The 19,303-nt window shown below is 48.2% G+C and overlaps 1 protein-coding gene across 4 annotated transcripts in view; it reads left to right on the top strand.

Moving 5' to 3' along the window:
* The window catches only part of Ptpre (protein tyrosine phosphatase receptor type E), a 144,448-nt gene extending 125,756 nt beyond the window's left edge, over nucleotides 1-18,692 (top strand). For all 4 annotated transcript variants that reach the window (XM_050137189.1, XM_050137185.1, XM_050137186.1 and 1 more), the window contains 10 exons: nucleotides 1,456-1,619; nucleotides 2,171-2,306; nucleotides 2,981-3,130; nucleotides 3,440-3,533; nucleotides 4,899-4,975; nucleotides 6,148-6,282; nucleotides 10,490-10,615; nucleotides 11,426-11,592; nucleotides 14,006-14,141; nucleotides 15,758-18,692. In XM_050137189.1, coding sequence (XP_049993146.1) covers nucleotides 1,456-1,619; nucleotides 2,171-2,306; nucleotides 2,981-3,130; nucleotides 3,440-3,533; nucleotides 4,899-4,975; nucleotides 6,148-6,282; nucleotides 10,490-10,615; nucleotides 11,426-11,592; nucleotides 14,006-14,141; nucleotides 15,758-15,832 — 1,260 coding nt within the window. In that variant the 3' untranslated portion in view covers nucleotides 15,833-18,692. The remainder of the gene's footprint in view (nucleotides 1-1,455; nucleotides 1,620-2,170; nucleotides 2,307-2,980; nucleotides 3,131-3,439; nucleotides 3,534-4,898; nucleotides 4,976-6,147; nucleotides 6,283-10,489; nucleotides 10,616-11,425; nucleotides 11,593-14,005; nucleotides 14,142-15,757) is intronic.
* Nucleotides 18,693-19,303: the final 611 nt, after the last annotated feature.

Here is a 19,303-nt window from a genome sequence, read left to right on the forward strand (position 1 = left end):
GGGGGGGGGGGGGGGGGGGGGGGGGGGGGGGGGGGGGGGGGGGAGCTTTACAATGTGAAGAGCTGCCCTGCCTCTCCCTACTCCCAGCGTGGCAGGAACTCTCACAGAGGCTGTGGCTGCCAGGCTGGAACATGTGACAGACTGGGACAGAGTTAGTAGATCAAGGACCTGAATCTGCAGAGCGCTGGACACTTTGACTCCCAGCTACTGCACTAGGTCTCCCTAGGAGGTTGCAGAGCCAGCTGGAGGGGTACGGGATTCAATGGGGAACCTTTTCCACTTCACCAAGCAGGCACTATGCTGCCAAGTTATACCCAGGGTCCAGTATGATGTCTTTCACACCGTAGCATTGTGAAACAAGGTTGTTTGTTTGTTTTGAGACAGGGTCTCACTATGTGCTTCAGGCTGACCTAGAACACTGTGTGGAGCATACTGGCTTCAGACTTACAGAGATCCGTCTGCCTCTGCCTCTGCCTCCCAAGTGATGGGATTAAAGATGTGAGCCACCATGTCCAGTGAAAGGATTGTTTTATAATGGTGTCAAAATTATGTTCAGCATCCCTCCAACCCCCGTGTTTTTCATGCTCGTTTCAAGACAACCTTCAATATAAATGCTTGTGAACGGGACAGATGAAATGAAGACTTCAGAGATAGGCCATTTTTTATCAGGAATCAAATGTAAAACAATTGGTGTGATTAGGTTGCAAAATCTCAGTAGAAGTTTCCAGAAGCCACTACAGAATGTGTTTGAAAGGATGGACTGGGTCCGTGGCTCAGTGGTAGAGCATGTACTTAGCATGCTCTGAGCCATCCCAAAATTATTATCCCTTGCTGGTCTGTCTCCTAGATGCACTAGAATACACATGCATGCAAGTGTGCATGAGCACAGGACACCCCCCCCCACACACACACACACACATGCACAGAGTTCTAAACATACCAGTCTTGTCTTCTGCCACCATCAGGCTCAGGAGAACCATGCTACAAAGGCTTGAGGGATCTCTGAGGGAGGGTCTGAGGTCTCCAGTGTATAGGCTGAGCCTTTGTCTTTTCTTCCTACACTGACACTTTGAGACTTAAAGAATATGCTAGTGTAAAGATATTTTAATTGACAAAAAAATAAAATTAAAATTAAAAAAAGAATATGCCAGTGATGACTCAGGTCCCCAGGAGTGAGGTGGGGCTGTCCAGACAGAGCAGGCTGGCCTACCTCACAGCTGGAGGATCTGAGCATTAGGGCCAGCTTTGGGGATGTGTGACTACTGGGATTCTGGCCTGGGAATAACCGGCAGTGGGAACTGCATACTTAATCGGTAGGGCACCCTGGTGGTCCAGGATTCTCTGTGTTCGTGGACACTGACCTGGCATGAGCCCCCCAAACTGTCCCTCAGGAGGCGATGCTGAGTGGTCAGGGTAAGGGGGCTCCACCTCTCACTTCTCCCTTCTCCGTTGCAGCAACTCCCCGAGAGCTGCAAAGCCCCGCGGCTGGTCTCACAGCTTCACTTCACCAGCTGGCCTGACTTCGGGGTACCTTTCACCCCCATCGGAATGTTGAAGTTTCTGAAGAAAGTGAAGACACTCAACCCCTCACATGCCGGGCCCATTGTGGTCCACTGCAGGTATGTCAGGGAAGAGTAGGACCTTTGCAGGCAGCCACAATGGCGGGGCTGGGGGCGGGGCGGGGCGGGGCTAACGGGACAGTATGGGGGAGCAGAGCTAAAGCTGGTGAACAGCAGCTATCCCGCTTTGTCACTGGAGCAAAACCCTAATGTGTAAACCTCTTCAAAGCTGACAGGCCCAGGTTGGTGGCTGATATGGGAGCCCTGGGCAGGTCCTCTGCTTTGTCTTCTATACTACCTAGTATCCCAAGGATCACTCAGTTCCCATACCAGGACACAACCACAGTGGTAACAAGAAGTGTTTTGGGGGTATGCATACAAGAAACACACACACCACGGCTTCAGGGTCTCTAGCCCTGAGCTAAATTACTGGGGCTGCAGTGCCCTCTGGTGGCCAAGCATAGATTTGCTCCTTATTCTCCCAAGTTGTACCCTACTTAATTTTGCCCTAGGCTGTGTCCTTTGTCCCCCAGGTTTCAGGCATCTTCCCAGGCTTGTCACTTACTTCAGGGAATGTGACTCACGAGGTGGCATCTTTCTCCTCCCTGAAGCGCGGGCGTGGGACGGACGGGCACTTTCATTGTGATCGACGCCATGATGGACATGATACACTCAGAACAGAAGGTGGATGTCTTTGAGTTTGTGTCTAGAATCCGCAATCAGCGCCCTCAGATGGTCCAGACAGATGTAAGTGGCACCTCTTCCTGCCCCGGCCTAGGCATCACAGAACTCCCAAGTGCCTTTGCCCCACTCCATAGGCCCGTTTAATTTTTATTGTTTTTGTTTTCTGTGGTTGTTTTGTTTTATTTTTATAGTACCGAGTATTGTACCGGGTCTGTCATGTGAATTCACCCTACCACTCAGCTCTATTCTCAGCCATCCTTTTACTTCCTGATATGTAGTCTTACTGAGCTGCCCAGCCTGGCCTTGACCCAGTTCTGTAGCCTGAGCAGCCCTTGAGCTTGTGATTTTCATATCTTAGCCTCCTGAGTAACTGGAATTTTAAACCTGCACCACCAGGCCCAGCTTAGAGGCCTGGTTTTGATAGGCGGGTGGCCACAGGCTGTCAGCATGCCCAGTGTCCCCCCCACACACACACTCTGTCATTACCTCCCACAGAGTCTCAAAGACTGAGGACCCTTATCCTTCATGTGTTCATATGCCACGGGGGCAGATCTAAGCAGCTGGCATAGCCCCTGGAGCCCCCACGAAGGCAGTGGCCATCACTATCATCTTATCGTACCCTAGATGAGCATGATCATTAACAGACTCTTGTCCTTTAGCCTTCTCTTATCAGCAGAAGAAGTGAGCCCTCCTCTGGGCTCAGGGCAGATTTGAACAGCACCCCTGTCTCCCTGCAGGTACAGTATACATTCATCTACCAAGCCTTACTGGAATACTACCTCTATGGGGACACCGAACTGGACGTGTCCTCCCTGGAGAGGCAACTGCAGACGCTACATAGCACAGCCACCCATTTTGACAAGATCGGGCTGGAGGAAGAGTTTAGGGTAAGCGCTTCCTGGAATCTTCCATGCCATATAAGAGCTTAGGGTGAGAGCCGCAAGGCAACTCCCTGGCCCTGGAGCGGGTGTCTGAGGAGCCTGTGAACATGGCGTCTACTTAAGTGGAGCCTTGAGGTCAGAAACTTAGGAGAAGGGTGTCAAGTGGTTGGCTTCTGGGAAAGACTAGCAGTGCAAGCTACACGTGGGGTCACTTAGTCTCCCAGTGTCAAGGCAACCTCTAGAGACGGAGACAAACTTCTGCGCAGGTTCCCGGCCTCAGGTCCGTCGTCCTCCAACTCCTTTCCTTGGTTGCAGAAACTGACCAACGTGCGAATCATGAAGGAGAACATGAGGACGGGCAACCTGCCAGCCAACATGAAGAAGGCCCGTGTCATCCAGATCATCCCATGTAAGGCAGTGGGCATGTGGCCGCAGGTCCTGAACCACCCAGCTTTGAACACCATGCTAGGGAGCGAGGGCCTCTGGGTCCAGTTCTGGGCTCTTGGGAGCTGTGTCCAATGTCAGGAAGAATGGACCCTCCTGGGGCACTCTGGAAACCTCCAGAGACCCTGAGGGTTTCAGGCGGTGCCTAGAATATGGCTCAAAGGCAAGGCACAAAAGCTTTATAGGGAGGGCTCACTGGAACCTAGGAAGCTTGCCTCAAATATGACCTGGTGTCTGATCAGCGCTCTCTAGAGCCTGGAGGCATCTCCCCTACACAGGTGAGAGTGAATAGTGTGTCCAAGATGATGCACATGTCAAGGGGTAAATCAGACCAAAAATGATTTCAGCCAAGTCCTTCAAGGGGGGGAAAAACACTTGCCTTGGGGACTGCATAGCGCTGACCTAGGGTAGACTTAACTCTGGCCTGCCATCGAGGACTGGGACGACTGAGGCAAAGACCTATAGTAGCCAGAGACCCACATCTTCCCTCCCCTCTCCTCCGTCCCCTCAGGTGAGGAAGGAAGAGAAATCTAGGCAAACACAACCCAGAGAAGCATGTGGGAAGCCCTGGCTTGAAGAGAAGGCAATTCAGGTCACACACAATGTTTCTTCACGCCCTCGGTGGAGCAGAGGCTCAGCCACCGCTCTCCACCCCCAGCCTCCGTCCCTTGGTTCTCTGTGGCCCCAGTGTGTCCCCTGGCAACTTCAGCTCTTATCTGGTCACCCTCCCTTTGTTCCTAGACACAGTATTTTTAATGCTTCTATAGGGGGACATATTTCAGTGATCCATGAAAAATGAACATGATAACTGGATTGTTTACAGAGCTTCCCCGAACCCCTTTATGAACCTGCTGGATAACGGGAAGGTCCCTAAAAGTTGGTTTTAGTAAGAGTCTTGGTCTGTGCCTCAGTTTCTTTACCTGTTGCTGTAATGAAAGGCATGATTAAAAAGAAAAAAAAACCAGTCTAAGTCAGAGTTGATTCTGGCCCATGGTTCCAGGGTGGAGTGTGGAGTAGGAGAGTCAAGGCAGAGGGAGCGTGAAGCAGCTGCGCATATGACATCCACAGGAAGCGAGCAACGAGCGCACACTGCTGCCCAACCAGCTTTCTCCACTTACATAGTCTAGGATTTCCTTGCCAGAGAATGGCTCTGCCCACGATTAATATGGGTCTTCATGTCAGTTAATGTAGACAAGGTAACCCCCACACTTTGCCCAGAGGCCCATCTCCTTGTGAGCCTAGATCTTGTCAAGCTGACGATTAACCTTGGCCATCGTGGTCTATAAGGCCGGATTGAATCTCCACTAACAGAGGAAATCCTGCTTTGCAGATGACTTCAACCGGGTGATCCTCTCCATGAAAAGAGGACAAGAGTACACAGACTATATCAACGCGTCCTTCATAGACGTATGTATTGCAGCCCCGTATGTGTTTGGTGCAACATGGGACTCCCTCCTGTACGAACATATGCCCTTGAGCGTGAACACTGCTTTACACGCAATAAGGATTTTCCTGGCAGAATTACTTGTTCTTAAAATAACGAATAGTGAGCCAAGTCTGCTAGTACACACCTGTAATCCCAACACTCGGGAATTAGAGACAGGAATACCAGGAGTTCAAAGCTAGCCTCAGCAACTTAGGGATTTTGAGACCAGCCTGTACTACATGAGACCCCGCTTCCAAAATTCAAAATAAGGGAAAGCTGGCTTATCAGCTAAGAACACTCGCTGCTCCTGCAGAGGGCCTGGGTTTGGTTTGCTATCCCCACGGGGTGACTCATAACCACTGGAACACCAGAGCTGAAACTGTCTTTTGGTCTCCACAGGCACCAGGCATGTTCATGGTACACATACACACATACATGTAGGCAAACACTCATAGACGTAAAATTAAAAGGCAGTACATCTTTAAAAGACAGAAATCAAGCAATATTGAGCTCTGGAATTGGGGCTTGTCTCACTGCTGACGACTTGGCCGTTTCCACATAACCTCTGAAGCATGGCTTCTCCGCCTTGGCATACTATGACACCGCAGTTGCGTGTGTAGAACATGTGTTGGCTCTTGAGTGATGTCTGATCATCTGACTGGGGACACATGGGGGCCGGGCTCCATGCACAGTGGAGTTGGAAGAGAAAGAGACAAGAAAGAACCCTGCGGCCAGCAGCCTATTAGCGCTTCTGTCTACACTTGAGGGGACAGATGGAGGTGCTGAGACTAGAAGCCCCTGTTCTAGCTCTACACCCAGGCCCTCTGCATCACCTCAATGGGAATCTAACTGTGACGCACAAAAGCCCATTAGAATCAAGGCCACTGAGTGCCGTCCTGGTAACCTGGAGCCTTTGCTAGCCCTTAGAGATGACCTCGGCTCCTGAAGGCAAGACGCATACAGCACCCAGCTAAAGTGGCATTTCCTGCTTCATGGGTGTGTCCGTGAGCTGTATACACCTGTGGCAGCAGGCCTTCTGGTCAGGCCCTGGAATGTTGGAGGTGCTGACATCACCCCTAGGCTATCCTGAGGGCCTGTGGAGGTGCTAGCTCTGGAGACAGGTAGCTCACCCCTAACCTCTGCTTCCTCCAAGGGCTATAGGCAGAAGGACTACTTCATGGCCACACAGGGGCCCCTGGCTCACACAGTCGAGGACTTCTGGAGGATGGTGTGGGAGTGGAAGTCACACACAATCGTCATGCTGACTGAGGTGCAGGAGAGGGAGCAGGTGAGCAGGGTGTCTGTGCACAGGGTGGATGTGAAGGAGTTAGCTAACGATATGTTGCCTCAGCAGTGTGGGGCCTGTGAACACAGGGGTGAGATCAAGCCAGGAGGGCTGAGGAGGGAGGGAGGGAGAGAGGGAGGGACAGAGGGAAGGAGGGAGGAATAAAGGGAAGAAGAAAGGGAGGGAGGGTTGAACAGATGGAGAGAGGGAGGCTGGGATGATTGAGCTCTTACAAGGCAAATAGCCTCGGCCTTAGGGATCTTTACACTTGCCTTGATGTTCCACTGTTTTTTTTTTAAATGTCAAGGTCACAGCCTGTACAAGCAAAAGGCATTTACTTACTGTTTGCAAGACTTAAAGGCAGACATTGATCTATGCCCCTGGCTGTTGTCCTAATGAAGTTAGATGACTTTGGCATTTCTTTTTTCCCAGAGATCCACGCGTAGCCTGATGTCACAACCCCCCCCCACCCAAAATACGCTTTATTAGTATCGAGCATCTCTCTAAGTGCTACCCCAAGATATGGCCATAACCCTGAATCCGTGTTTCGATATTTTTTTTTTTTTGCTTTAAAAAAATAAACCTGGAGCTGGAGAGATGGCTTTTTGGTTGAGCATTAGCAGCTCTTCCAGAGGTCCAGAGTTCATTGCCCAGCAACCACAAGATGGCTCTCAGCCAACTACAATGGGATCTGATGCCCTCTTCTGGCCTGCGGGTGTATATGTAGATAGAGTATCATATACATAAAATAAATCTTTTTAAACATGTAAACCAACTAACCAACCAACCAACTTTACCAAGCTTCACCCAGAAAGCATCCCATCTTTTTTTAAGGGAACAGTTGCTAGGGTTTAATGTGTTCATAGTGTGGAGCAAACATATCTTCTGTCAAACTCCAGGTCACGGTCACCACCTCAAAAAGAAACCCAGTTCATTAACACAGTCACCTCCTCCCTCTCCGTCCCAGCGCCAGATGACCCCTGCTCAGTTCCCTGACTCTGTTGACTTGCTTTTTCGGACACTGCTCTAAATGCAGGCACACAGTATGTGCTGTTTCAGGAGTGACTCGTCATTTGCCATCATGTGGTCAAGGCTCATTCATTTGTAGCATAAATCTGGAAGGCTGAACTTCATTCTTTTTTAACTTCATTCGTAGCATAGATAAACAATGTATCTTGTTCATATCCCCCCAAGTCCCCTTCCCTCTTCATCTCTCTTCCCTCAAGTATCCCCAACATGTCCCCCTTCTCCTCTCCTTTCCCTTTTCTTGTAACCCACTGAGTCCCGATTAATTCTGCCTATTGGAATGTGGACTGGTTTTGTTAACTCGCTTTTGAGTGGGTCTTGAGCGAGTTCACGAAAGGAATGGCAGCGTTTCATGCACCACCACCCCCATCATCTGGCTCCTAAATTCTGTCTGCCTCTGCTTCTGTGGCGTTCCTTCCCTGAGCCTTGGTGAGGCCCGGGTGGGGCAGGGTTTGATACAGGTGTCCCATGTAAGGCTGAGTACTCAGTGCAGACTTCTTTATTGACAATATTTTATCATGTGAATGGCTATGCAACTTGTGTTTCCTCGTTCACCAGCTGACGGACACTTGTGCTGTTTCCTCTTTGGGGCTGTTGGGATCCTGCTGCTGTGGATGTTTCTGATAAAGTTTTTGTGCAGGTGTAACTTTTGTGTTTCTCATCTCCACACCTGTGAGTGAAATCACCTCCTTACACTGTAACTCCGTATCTTCCGATACTTTCAAGATTTTTTTTTTTAATTATGTGCTCAGGAGGCAGGCAGGGGGATGCTTATGAGTGCAGGAACTCACAAAGACCAGAAGAGGGAGTCAGATCCCCTAGAGCTGGAGTTATAGGTAACAGCTGAGTTGCCTGATAGGGGTTTGAGAACCTTCTGGTCCTCTAAAAAGAACAGTGCCTGCTCTTAGCCTTTTCCCCATCCTCATTTACACCCCTTATCTCAGTGTTCAAAGGCCCTGTTTGTCCACAATCTTGACAACACTGTGTTTTGTCTCTTGATTAAAGCTATCCTAGTGGATATAGTATTTGTTTTGTTGCGGGTGGGGGTGGGAGGTTGAATCTACTGGACATGGTAGCAATACCTGTAATCCCAGCACTTGGGAAGCAGCGGCAGGAGGATTAGAGAATCTCTTTTATCCTCTGCTACAAGATAAATTCAAGTATAGGCAATAAACCCAGGTGAGGGGACACTTTTAATATATTCATGCCTAAAGAAACAGTTATTTATTCTGTTTGTATTGCAACTTTGTATAAAGAATTCCATTGTGTATAGTCTTCTGATATTTGATTTTTCTAGACTGAATAGAGATTTTGTTATTTTTCTACCTTTATGTCTGCTGCTATGACTCAGCCACTATTTCCTTGTATTCTGTAAAAAAAAAAAAAAAAAAAAAAAAAAAAAAAAAAAAAAAAAAAAAAAAAAAAAAAAAAAAAAAACCATCCTGCATCCACTTCTTCAGTCCTTCCTACATCCTTGACAGTGGGACCAATTCCATCCTGTTGCTTGATAAACAGTGATGACATGCATCTTGTTACCAGTGGTTAGCAGGTACCAGGTAGACAAAACGTCAGATTGCAGATTGTGCAAGAGTGAGGATTCACTTGCTGTCCAAAGTGTTTTTTAAAGTGAATATCAGCGAGGAATAAGACGTATTCATCGGCCTGCCTAGTGTTCTGAGAGTGCCTGGAGTCGTCAGGCACCCTGATCCTTGCTAAATGAATGTTAGTTTAGCTTTTTGTGGCTTTGATTGGCATCTCTCATTCCTACAAGGTGGAACACCACCTTACATATCTATGGATGTCTTCTTTCTTGCATAAAATGTTTCCTTTTGCTTTTTTACCTCTGTTATTATTATTTTTCTCATTGTTGTGTCTGTGAAAAAGGCACCTGAAAAAAAAAAACAGCTTAAGGAAAGAAATAATTACTTGGGATCATGAATCCAAGGAAAACCCCTCATGGCAGCCAGAGCACAAGGAAAAGCCATCATGGCAGCTGGAGCACAAGGCATCCGTTCACATTGCTTCTGCAGTCAGGAAGCAGACAGATGCGCACATGTGATTCCCTCACTTCCTCTTGTCTGTTCATTCTGGTACTCCAGCCTGTGGAGTGACGCCACCTATCGTCCACTCTGGACACACAACCCCACCAGAGACTTGGTGTGTCTCCAAGGTGATTCTAAACCCCATCAACGTGTCCATCAAGATTAGCCATCGGGCATCGAAGCACCTGTTTTCGTAGTGGGCTGTTTGCTTTGTTATTGCTCTAAGAGTTCTTCATATACGGCCGGTGCTCATCCTGTGCTGGCTTCATGTGGCGAGCACCTTTGCTGCCGTCATCAGCATCCTCTTACTCTTTGTATGATGGTTGTCAATGAAACAAAGTGAACTTCTTTGGAAGCCGTTGTTTCTGTCTTTTGCCTCAGGGATGGTTCAATCTTTTCTGCCTTCTTATTTAGTGAGACACAAAAAATGTTCTTCAAAGTAAAAGAATATTCCAGGTCAAGTCGAAATGCCGGGTGGTGTTGGTCGTTTACTGCCCTGATTATATGAATAGAACATATTCAGTGTTCATGTCAGCCTTGCGCAGTGAGTCTGGGATGTCATCTTCCAGTTCCAGTGTTGTTAGACTTTCTTTGGATTGCCAGCTCTCCAGTAATGACACAGAGACTTATTATTAATTATGAAAGCTTGGCCTTAGCTTAGGCTTTGCCCCAACTAGCTCCCATAACTTAAATTATCCTGTTTTCTATCAATCCATGTTCTACCATGCAGCTCAGCTACCTCTTCTCCATACTATATGTCCACCTTCGTCAGTGTCTCCTAGCGCCTCTCATGTGCCTAGATTTGTCTTGATGGAGTTCCCCATTCCACACGGAAGTCTCACCTATGCTCACCTGCCTAGCTATTGGCCATTCAGCTCTTTATTAAACCAATCACAGTGACACATCACACGTGTGAACAAATACCCCACAACATTCCTCCCACTGACTAAAGCTTCCGTCCTCTCATGTATCACAGTTCCGTAGATCAGCATCTTTCCAGACCTGATCTCTGCTCACGTCAACAGACACTAACGGATTCATATCCATGTTCACATAGGATTTTCTGGTCACATGAAATGGTCCAACGTCCATTCTATACCATTAAGTGGCCACAGCCGAACGTTTCATTTTGTCTCCCCTAGGATAAATGCTATCAGTATTGGCCAACGGAGGGCTCGGTGACACATGGCGATATAACCATAGAAATAAAGAGTGACACCCTGTCTGAAGCCATCAGCATACGGGACTTCCTGGTTACTTTTAAACAGGTATTATGGCTGTGATTCCCCCAGACTCTAGTGGGCCTCAGGAAGCACACCACTCCATATGCGCTTACTGCTCTATCAGGGTAGACTCTGTACCTGTCACCATCCACCTGTTTCTAAATCCCAGGGAACCACAAGGGGCCAGTGGAGCAGCTGGCAATAGGCATCCTATGAAATTCTGGCTTCTGGGGTCACCTGCCTCTTGCTGAAGGATGAGTCTGATGACAAAGAGGTTAATTTACTGGACCTTGCTATCTCTCACTGCTTCTGGGGAGAGTGACCGTAGCTGGGGTTAGAGGAAAGAAGGACCTGAAGGAAGGTAGACAGGCCTCTTAGGCCCCTTCCAGAACCTCTCACTGTCCCTCTCCACACTGGACCTTGAACCCTAACCACACAAAGTCTGGGCTGTCTGGCGCAGTGAGAGGCAGAGGAGTTCCCAGGCTGCGCTCAATTCTGAACTGAGACAATCGGTTCAGGAAAGCTGCACCTGTGCCCATGCTTGTTCCCTTGGGCCCAGCAGGGGGCTGCCCGAGTCGCTGGGCTTACCTCCAGCCCATGATGGAAACCCAGAGCCAAGAAACCTGAGTCTTATCACATTTATTCACTTGGCAAGTGAAGCCACCAAGGCCCCCCGAAAGGGCTGGGCAGAGTCTGGTGGGGGGAGGGGGGTCTAGAAGAAAGCATAGTCATGGCTAGCCAGGACCCTGGACTGCCTAGGTGGGGCTTTGAGACCCAGAAGGACCCGTGGGAAGGCAGGCAGATATGTGGCAGGATGTGGGCCAGTTTTCACCAGACTTCTCCCCGCATCTGTAGCCCCTGGCCCGCCAGGAAGAGCAAGTCCGCATGGTGAGACAGTTCCATTTCCATGGCTGGCCTGAGGTTGGAATCCCAGCCGAGGGCAAAGGCATGATCGACCTCATCGCAGCCGTGCAGAAGCAGCAGCAGCAGACCGGCAACCACCCCATCACCGTGCACTGCAGGTGAGCTGCCCCTCCCCCACGGCGCCCTGTCCTGGCAGGCCAGCCAGAGCAGCCAGAATGTGTCTAGAGACGTACTCTGCCACTAGGGGGCGCTGGAGAGTTGCTCTCGGGGGATTGTTTCCCTAGCCTGTGTGTCACCTTCCTTCCCTTTCATCCATGCACATGTAACTTCACAGATGTGCATAAATGCCAGTTCATTACGCATGCAGAACACATATTCCAGGAGGATTCAGAATGGGCACAGGGTACTATGTCTTGTTGAAGTCACATGAACGTCCCAGGAAAAGTCCTCAGGTGTCCTTCCGGAATTCAGCTAGCCTGTGTCAACTCTAGCAGGCAGCTCTGACTCTGGCTACCCCACCCCTACGGACCTCCCCAGTGTAGATTAATGATAGCACAGGATGGAATATGAGGACCCATTGAACACGAAGTTACATAAGTGTAAGCCATGAAGGTCAGAGGTCAAGCCCAGGTGTCGTACCTCAGGTGTGAGCCACCTTCATTTGGTTTCCTATTTACTGATTAAGCTATGTTGGTTGGCCAGGGAGCCCAGGGCATGCTTTTTTCATGGAGTATCTGGGGATTGAACTCAATCAAGTATCACACAGCCAATACTTTCCCGACTGAAGCATCTCCCCAGACCCCAGTCTTGGATCTCCAAAGTCAGAGTCTTCCAACACTCATAATACCCACAATCAGGCTCAAGGGTAGAGACATATTCCTGTTGTCCCTAGAGATGGCAACTAGCCAGGCCTATGCCAGCATCATATAGAGAAAGATTAGATGTGTGACAGACCCCTAGCACCCCTACATCCCTGGCTGGGCAGGTCCTGTCAGAACTATGCTACCTACTGTAGTGATCTTGGCCACACTCGCAAAGCCCTGGCAAGCTGCAGTTTAGGATACTTTTGGGGCAGGGTGATTCTCACTAGCTGTTGGAGCAGTGCTTCTTTCATTTCCTGAACATTAGACTCACTTTAGGACATTCTTAATTTCCACCCATTACTCTATCCTAGATGTCCAAGGAACCCCTGCCCCACCCCCCACCCCCCCCCCCCGACCCCCACCCCCGTTTAATGAGAGGGATGGATACTCTCCCTGTGTGGATAACTGACCTAGCGTACTCCACGTCTGGCCAGCAAGTGGCGCTCACACCTCAGTCTTTAGTCCCAGGAGCCTTTCTGGCCCTCCCTGACAAGGAAGTAGAAATGAGTGTCTCCTTGCTCTGCGATGCTGGAGATAAGTTCTGCAAGCCTGGGACAGCAGATGGCAGCCATGGGGAACCACAACAGTAGGTCCTGAAGGTCAGAGGAAGCCCACATTTGTGGAGATTCCAAGAGGTCCAAGGACAGCCATGCCCTAGCAGAGGCCACTAGAAAAGGTGCCCTCCTTTAGCCTCTCCCAGAGCCCTTCTGAGAGGCCTGGCTCATCAGGCCAAGGACCATCAGGGGAGCTCACTGTTCCTAGCAGAGAACTTCCTATCATGCCACTCCTGAAACACCACCTTTAGGTGCCAATATTCCAGAATCTAGATACTAGGTACTCCAGAATCTAGGCCTTGGCACTTGCTGGGATCTCTTCTCCTTATACCTAACAGAAAAAGTTAGATTTCTAATGCATCCTAGGCAATGCTGAGCTGACAGGCAGGCAGGAGACCATACTTTTTGTAAGTACCACTGAAAAGCCTCTATGTTGTCCCCACATACAACATACATATGTTGTAAGTATGTTGACTACTTACTATGCTTAGGGAAGCAAGCAAGGTTCTGTTTGCTGCTTCTTGGTATTATGTGCATAAGCAATCCTTTACGCTGCACTCGAGGGGCTTGGGGGATGGCTCAGTCAAGATAGTGTTTTGCTGTGCGAGCGTGAGCCTTTACTACATGAAAAGCCCTGTGAGGTGGTGCACATCTGTCCTAGTGCTAGTGAGGCATAGACAAGCTCATCCCTGGGAGCCTGGAGACCAGCCAGCCTAGCCATGGCAGTGAGCTCCAGGTTCCGTGAAAGAAGGTGGAAAGCTCCAGGGTAAGACAACAAGCATAGTCCTCTGGCCTCTACATGCATGCACACACATGCATATGCACACACACACAAGCATATGCACACACACATGCATATGCACACACACAAGCATTGCACACACACAAGCATATGCACACACACAAGCATATGCACACACATGCATATGCACACACACAATCATATGCACACACATGCATATGCACACACACAAGCATATGCACGTAAACAGCATCAAACATACAGATGCAGTCAGATGTGGGCGCCCTTCTGTGACTGATGCTTCAGTTCTGCCCTGGCACTCGGGGGTGGGGTGGTGGTGGTAAGTGCCCAGGTCTCTTCCCCATGTGCACTCCTGCTCGCCTTGCCCTCACTCTGTCCGTTCCCTCTGCAGTGCGGGAGCAGGGCGGACAGGTACGTTCATAGCACTCAGCAACATTTTGGAGCGAGTGAAAGCCGAGGGACTCCTCGATGTGTTTCAAGCTGTGAAGAGCTTAAGACTTCAGAGACCACACATGGTGCAAACCCTGGTAAGATCCTGAATGATCCAATGTTCCAGGAGAGTCCGGAATTGTTTCATGTATTTGATGTCGGCTTCATTAAAGGAGCGTCTGCTGTAAGGGAGGTGGGAGCAGGGTTCATTTCCCAGAGTGCCTGACCCACCTACAGCCTTTCACAGTCAAGCTTTCCGCGGGTCTTAGGAGGGAAGTCTTCCCAACAAGACTCAAGAGGAGGAGCTCTTGCGCAAATTTTATTTCCATTTAAAAACACTGTTACAGAGTTCAAAAGCAGCCCTGAAGTTCAAAGCCCCGCAGCTTGTTATTTTCAGTGTTCCGCTCTTGCCTTCAGTCTGTTTGCCTTTGGAAGGTCTCCCTCAACCTCAAGGCCCCTCTGAGGGTCTTGCCTGGGGGAGTCTCCTAACATCCAATTGCTCTACATATTCCGTTTCCTTACCGGGTGCACCCTTCCTGGCGAGAGGGAGAAATTCTGCCCTGGATACTTGATGCTGAAGGGGCAAGTGCCGGTTTCAAGGTTGCTCTTGGTTGGCATTTCCCAGAGCCTCCTAATTAGGACTTCTCCCCCACCTGCTCATTCTCCGCACTAACCACTCTTGACAGGCAGCCTGACCATGGGCAAAGACAGGTGTTGTGACGGCGATAATAGCAAGGCCCCACGTGAGCCCAAGACATTTAGTCCTGCAAAGTCTAATGGAATGAATATGACTATAAAACCATGCGATTCATTCGCCTAACAGTTGGAAATTAGGTACTGTGAACTTTATTTTTCAATGTGAAGACTGCGGTGGGTTTTTTTTTTTTTTCTTCCCACCTCAGAAGTGGTTTTCATCCAGCTGTGGCAGCATAAACCTATAGTCCCAACACTTGGGAGGTAGAGGCAGGAAGATCAAGAGTTTAAGGTCATTCTTGGCTACAGTGTGAGCTCAGGCTACGCCAAGCAACATGAAACTCTGTCTCAAAACAACAAACAGGTAACACACACACACACACACTTGCTTCCTGGCCTTGGGGAAGAGGATATGTCTTGAAAGCATAAGGACCTGAGTTTCATTCCCCAAAACCTACAATAATTTTAAAAGATAAAAAAAAGATGGTCCTGATGGCATATACTTGCCTTTACCTTCAGCTGGGAGGTCAAGGCAAGCTTCCTGGGGCCACAGGCAGTCAGCCTAAACTTGACAGCTTCCAGGCCAATGAGAGACCCTGTCTCAAAACCCAGGTGGACAGCACCTGAGGAAGGACACCTGAGTCTAACCTCTGGTCTCCATGTGCAAGCAAACACGTGTGTACCTGCACACGCACCAATACACACACGGATGTGCACACATAGTCGCGAAATATTTTTCAATGCCAGTATGAAAAGTAGAGATGTTTTCCTAAGGCCTCTCTGAAAATACACTAGAACAAAACTGAAAATTGATGTTTTCCACCTAGAAAAACAGCTTGGTTTAGAAACTGTCTTATCCCTAAGAACTGCATTACATAACAGAAGCTGATGTGTGGGGAGGAACCACAGACTTTGGGGCATCAACAGACTGACTGACATCTGGGCCTCTAATGCATCTTTTGATTAAATGCATCAAGTATGAGAGAAGCAGCTTATTAATACACTCTTGTTCTCTTTTCAGGAGCAATATGAATTCTGCTACAAAGTGGTACAAGATTTTATTGATATATTTTCTGATTATGCTAATTTCAAATGAAGATTCCTGCCTTAAAATAGTTTTTAATTTAATGGTCAGTATATTTTGTAAAAAGAAATAATGTTAATTTATTTCCTAGTGGACATTAATATCCTTCCTAATTCCTTTGTATATATTTTGTTATGTTCTAAAGGCTATCTGCTGTAAGGTTATTATTAAGTCTTAAATGTCCTTTTTAAAAAAATGGGAATAATTGTTAAGGTCAAATACTATCTGGGAAGATATATATTTCTGCTAATATCAGTCAATATCTTAATTCTGTAAGATTCACATCATGCGATGTCACATGTCATGCATCTGTAAATGTAGCTCTTAATATGTCAAATATGTTTGTGAAAGACACTAAACATGAAGCCCCTTGTGGAGGAAACGGTTGAGGACTCAGAATCAGGACACATTTATTCTCCCTGCCAACTGTTACATCCATCCAGGGCATCGGGGTGTGACAAACAGAACAGATGGGGGCTTTGGGACAGTTCTAGGTCTCAGTCCTGTGTCTCATCTTTACATTTGAAAGATCAGAGGAGGAGCCGGGTGTGGCAGTGTGTACCTGTGTCTCTAGCACTTGAGGAACTGGAGCATGAGGATTGCCTTCAGACCCAGGCTAGCCTGGACTCTGTCTCAAAAACATACATTAAAAATAAAATTCAGACCTTGCCACCTAAATCTGGGTCTCAGACCCACAAGGGTAGATGGTGGCTTCCCAGTGAATTTTTACAGCCGTTTATTTATGAAAGACTGGAGACTCAATGAGAAGAGATGCTGGTCCCAGGACATTCCGTCTCACAGGCCTGCAGTATCCCTACACTAGCCCTCAGAGCTGTGTTCCTGAGCAACCACTTGTTGTCCATCTGCCTGTGAGTCGGGCTCAGAATCCAGCCAAGTTCATTCCCACTGGCCCAGCTGCCTGTGCTGACATTAACTGAGCCCACAGGTTCAATGCAAAACTTCTTCCTTCCCTTCCTCATTAAAATAAAGGGTTTCACACACACACACACACACACACACACACACACACACACACACACACACAGAAACAGTAGGATGACCACAAGCAAGTGTACTGTAAACTTCCTGACAGGCATTTTGGTATATCAGATTTTCTTTGTAAAAAGTTAAGATGATTTGTAAGAAAAGAAATCTTAAAGTCTAGATTTGTACAGTTTTTTTAAACATCCCACTCTTGGGTGTTCAAGAGAGAGAGCATCCTAACTTGAAGTCTAACTTACCTTTGTATGGAAATGCTGCTGAGGCCTCTGAACCCAAGTGGCCGTGATGGACACACTGCCAGAGAGAAGTAGGTTAGGGGAAGGAATGGTGGGGAGCAGGGTGGATGTGGAAACATAGACTCCAATATGATCTTCCTATGGCATTTAGGTGCCTAGCAGATGAGCACAATGCAAAAACAACAACAAAAAAGACATCTGGTCTAACTCACCGAAGGCTTTGAACATACGCAGTTTGGACACTTTTTAAAAGCGATATGAAAATATTAAGGCCTTATTTGTCATCTCCATGGAGGACGGATCATGCTGGCCTATTGCACTGCTTGTATTTGTTTGTTTATAGTGTGTATGGGGACAACCCCAGAATCGGCCACCACCTCCTACAGGTGAACAAGTCACCAAGCTTCCCTTACATCCCACAGCTCTCAGTTCCATCCAGAGGCACTAGCTGGTGCCCAGCAGACAGGGGGAAAGCAGACAGTGGCTTCTGTCATCGCCACCGGTTGCACCCAGGACTGGCTCTGGGTGGAGCAGGTCCTGCTCTTCTCTGTGCAGCAGTGGAGCACAGGCAGATGGAAGAGCGGGGGGCTTTCCCTGGCCAGTGGTTTCATTTTTTTCATGTTAAACTTCAAGCCTAATGCCTTTCTTTGACTAAAGCAGGACAAAGGGCAGCAAGCTTCCACTCTGCACCCCAAGTCAACTGCACCCACGCCAAAATTCATTCATGCGCCTTGGCACCCCAACTTAGTTACTCAGAATCCCGGCATCTCTTGTATCAAGAAATGCCTTTAGGGTAGACCTTTTCAGGATATCTAGAAAAATATTCTATTTGTGTGTTTTTCCTCACTTCAGAGCTGCCCCAGGTTCCCCCGTAGGAGGCCCACTTGTTTTTAAACAGCTTGTCTCATTCCAGAAACAGAAACCACCCTCTTGTGGGCACATTTGCGGCAGCACTTGTATTTCTTTAAAGGGGCAAATCCCTCCAGTCTTTTGTCTAATGCCACAGCCAAATTCAGCTTCCCTAAGACAGAACCTTGGTATGCAAGGGGCATCCTAAGTGGGGCCTCAGCATCTTCTCTGTGTACCTGGCGTGTCCTTCTTTCTTCAGTCAAAGAAGGTCCGGTATATTCCAGTGAACAGCCTGGCTCCGACAACAACCTTCTCATTTCTCTGTTGCATGCAGTTGTGTCCAAATGCCAAATAGCAATCAGAGCTGAGTGTTCTGATCGGGTGCATTCTTTGGTCACTGTGTGACTTGCTTTACTCTCTCCACGTGCTAGATGAACGAGGAATACACGCCTGTGTTTTCCAAGGTATTTTTTATGTGTTTTTAAAAACTTTTTAAAATGAGCCTGATACCTGTGTTTCAGCATTTGGAGATATGGCCATGTTGTTGTTTTTTTTTCCATGTATTTACTGATATATATATTCGTTTGTAACCAAACCATGTTTAATTTATGTGCAATCTTTCTATGTGGATGCGTCATGGTCGCCAACTCTCATATTTTCTTTGATTACATGTACCGTTTGATCTTGCTCTGATTATAACACCAGTGAATGTCGCTGAATTCTTGGGACATGCAAAATGCAAGATCGAGAACATCCTGATGCCAGAATAAACCTCTGAAAACCAAGCTGTACCCGTGCTGCTTTGATCACATTTCCGAACTTAGTTCCCCTTGCCCAAAGTCCAAGTCCCTTTAGCACGAGGGCTAGGAGTGTAGTTCCGTGGTCAAGAACTTACTTCGCATGTGTGGGGTCCCAAGTTAGAACCCCGGTACCAAAGACAATTTAGAGTCTTACTTAAATGTGTGTGTGTGTGTGTGTGTGCAAGTGCATGAGAACACAGATACATGTACAGGTACACAGTAATGGAAAAGTAACTAATACAGCAATTGGCTCCTGGAACACACTGGCTGTGACAGACCTAACCATGTTGAGTAAGTGCGGACTGTGGAAGCATCTGAAATTTGGGGCCGGAAAAACCATTGGGTGCTCAGAGCTTTAGTGAGCTGTTCTGTGGGAACTTGGACAATAACGCTGAAAGGTGTGAACCATGGAGGCTGGTCTTGCGGAGTTTCAGAGGGAAGCAACGACTGTCAGGCTGCTTGGATGTTTCTGAACTAAGACTGTGGGTTCTGGTCAGCTGGAACTGACCAGAGTGCAGCGCCACCCAAGTGAAACCTTTACTGGGACAGTTGGTGCTGGCTGACTGGGGCTGAGAAACTGGCTGTGATTAAGAGAT

This window comes from Alexandromys fortis, unplaced genomic scaffold (genome assembly GCF_014885135.2).
Source record: "Alexandromys fortis isolate MF-2015 unplaced genomic scaffold, M_Fortis_MF-2015_v1.1 scaffold_3, whole genome shotgun sequence".
Taxonomy (NCBI): Eukaryota; Metazoa; Chordata; class Mammalia; order Rodentia; family Cricetidae; genus Alexandromys; species Alexandromys fortis.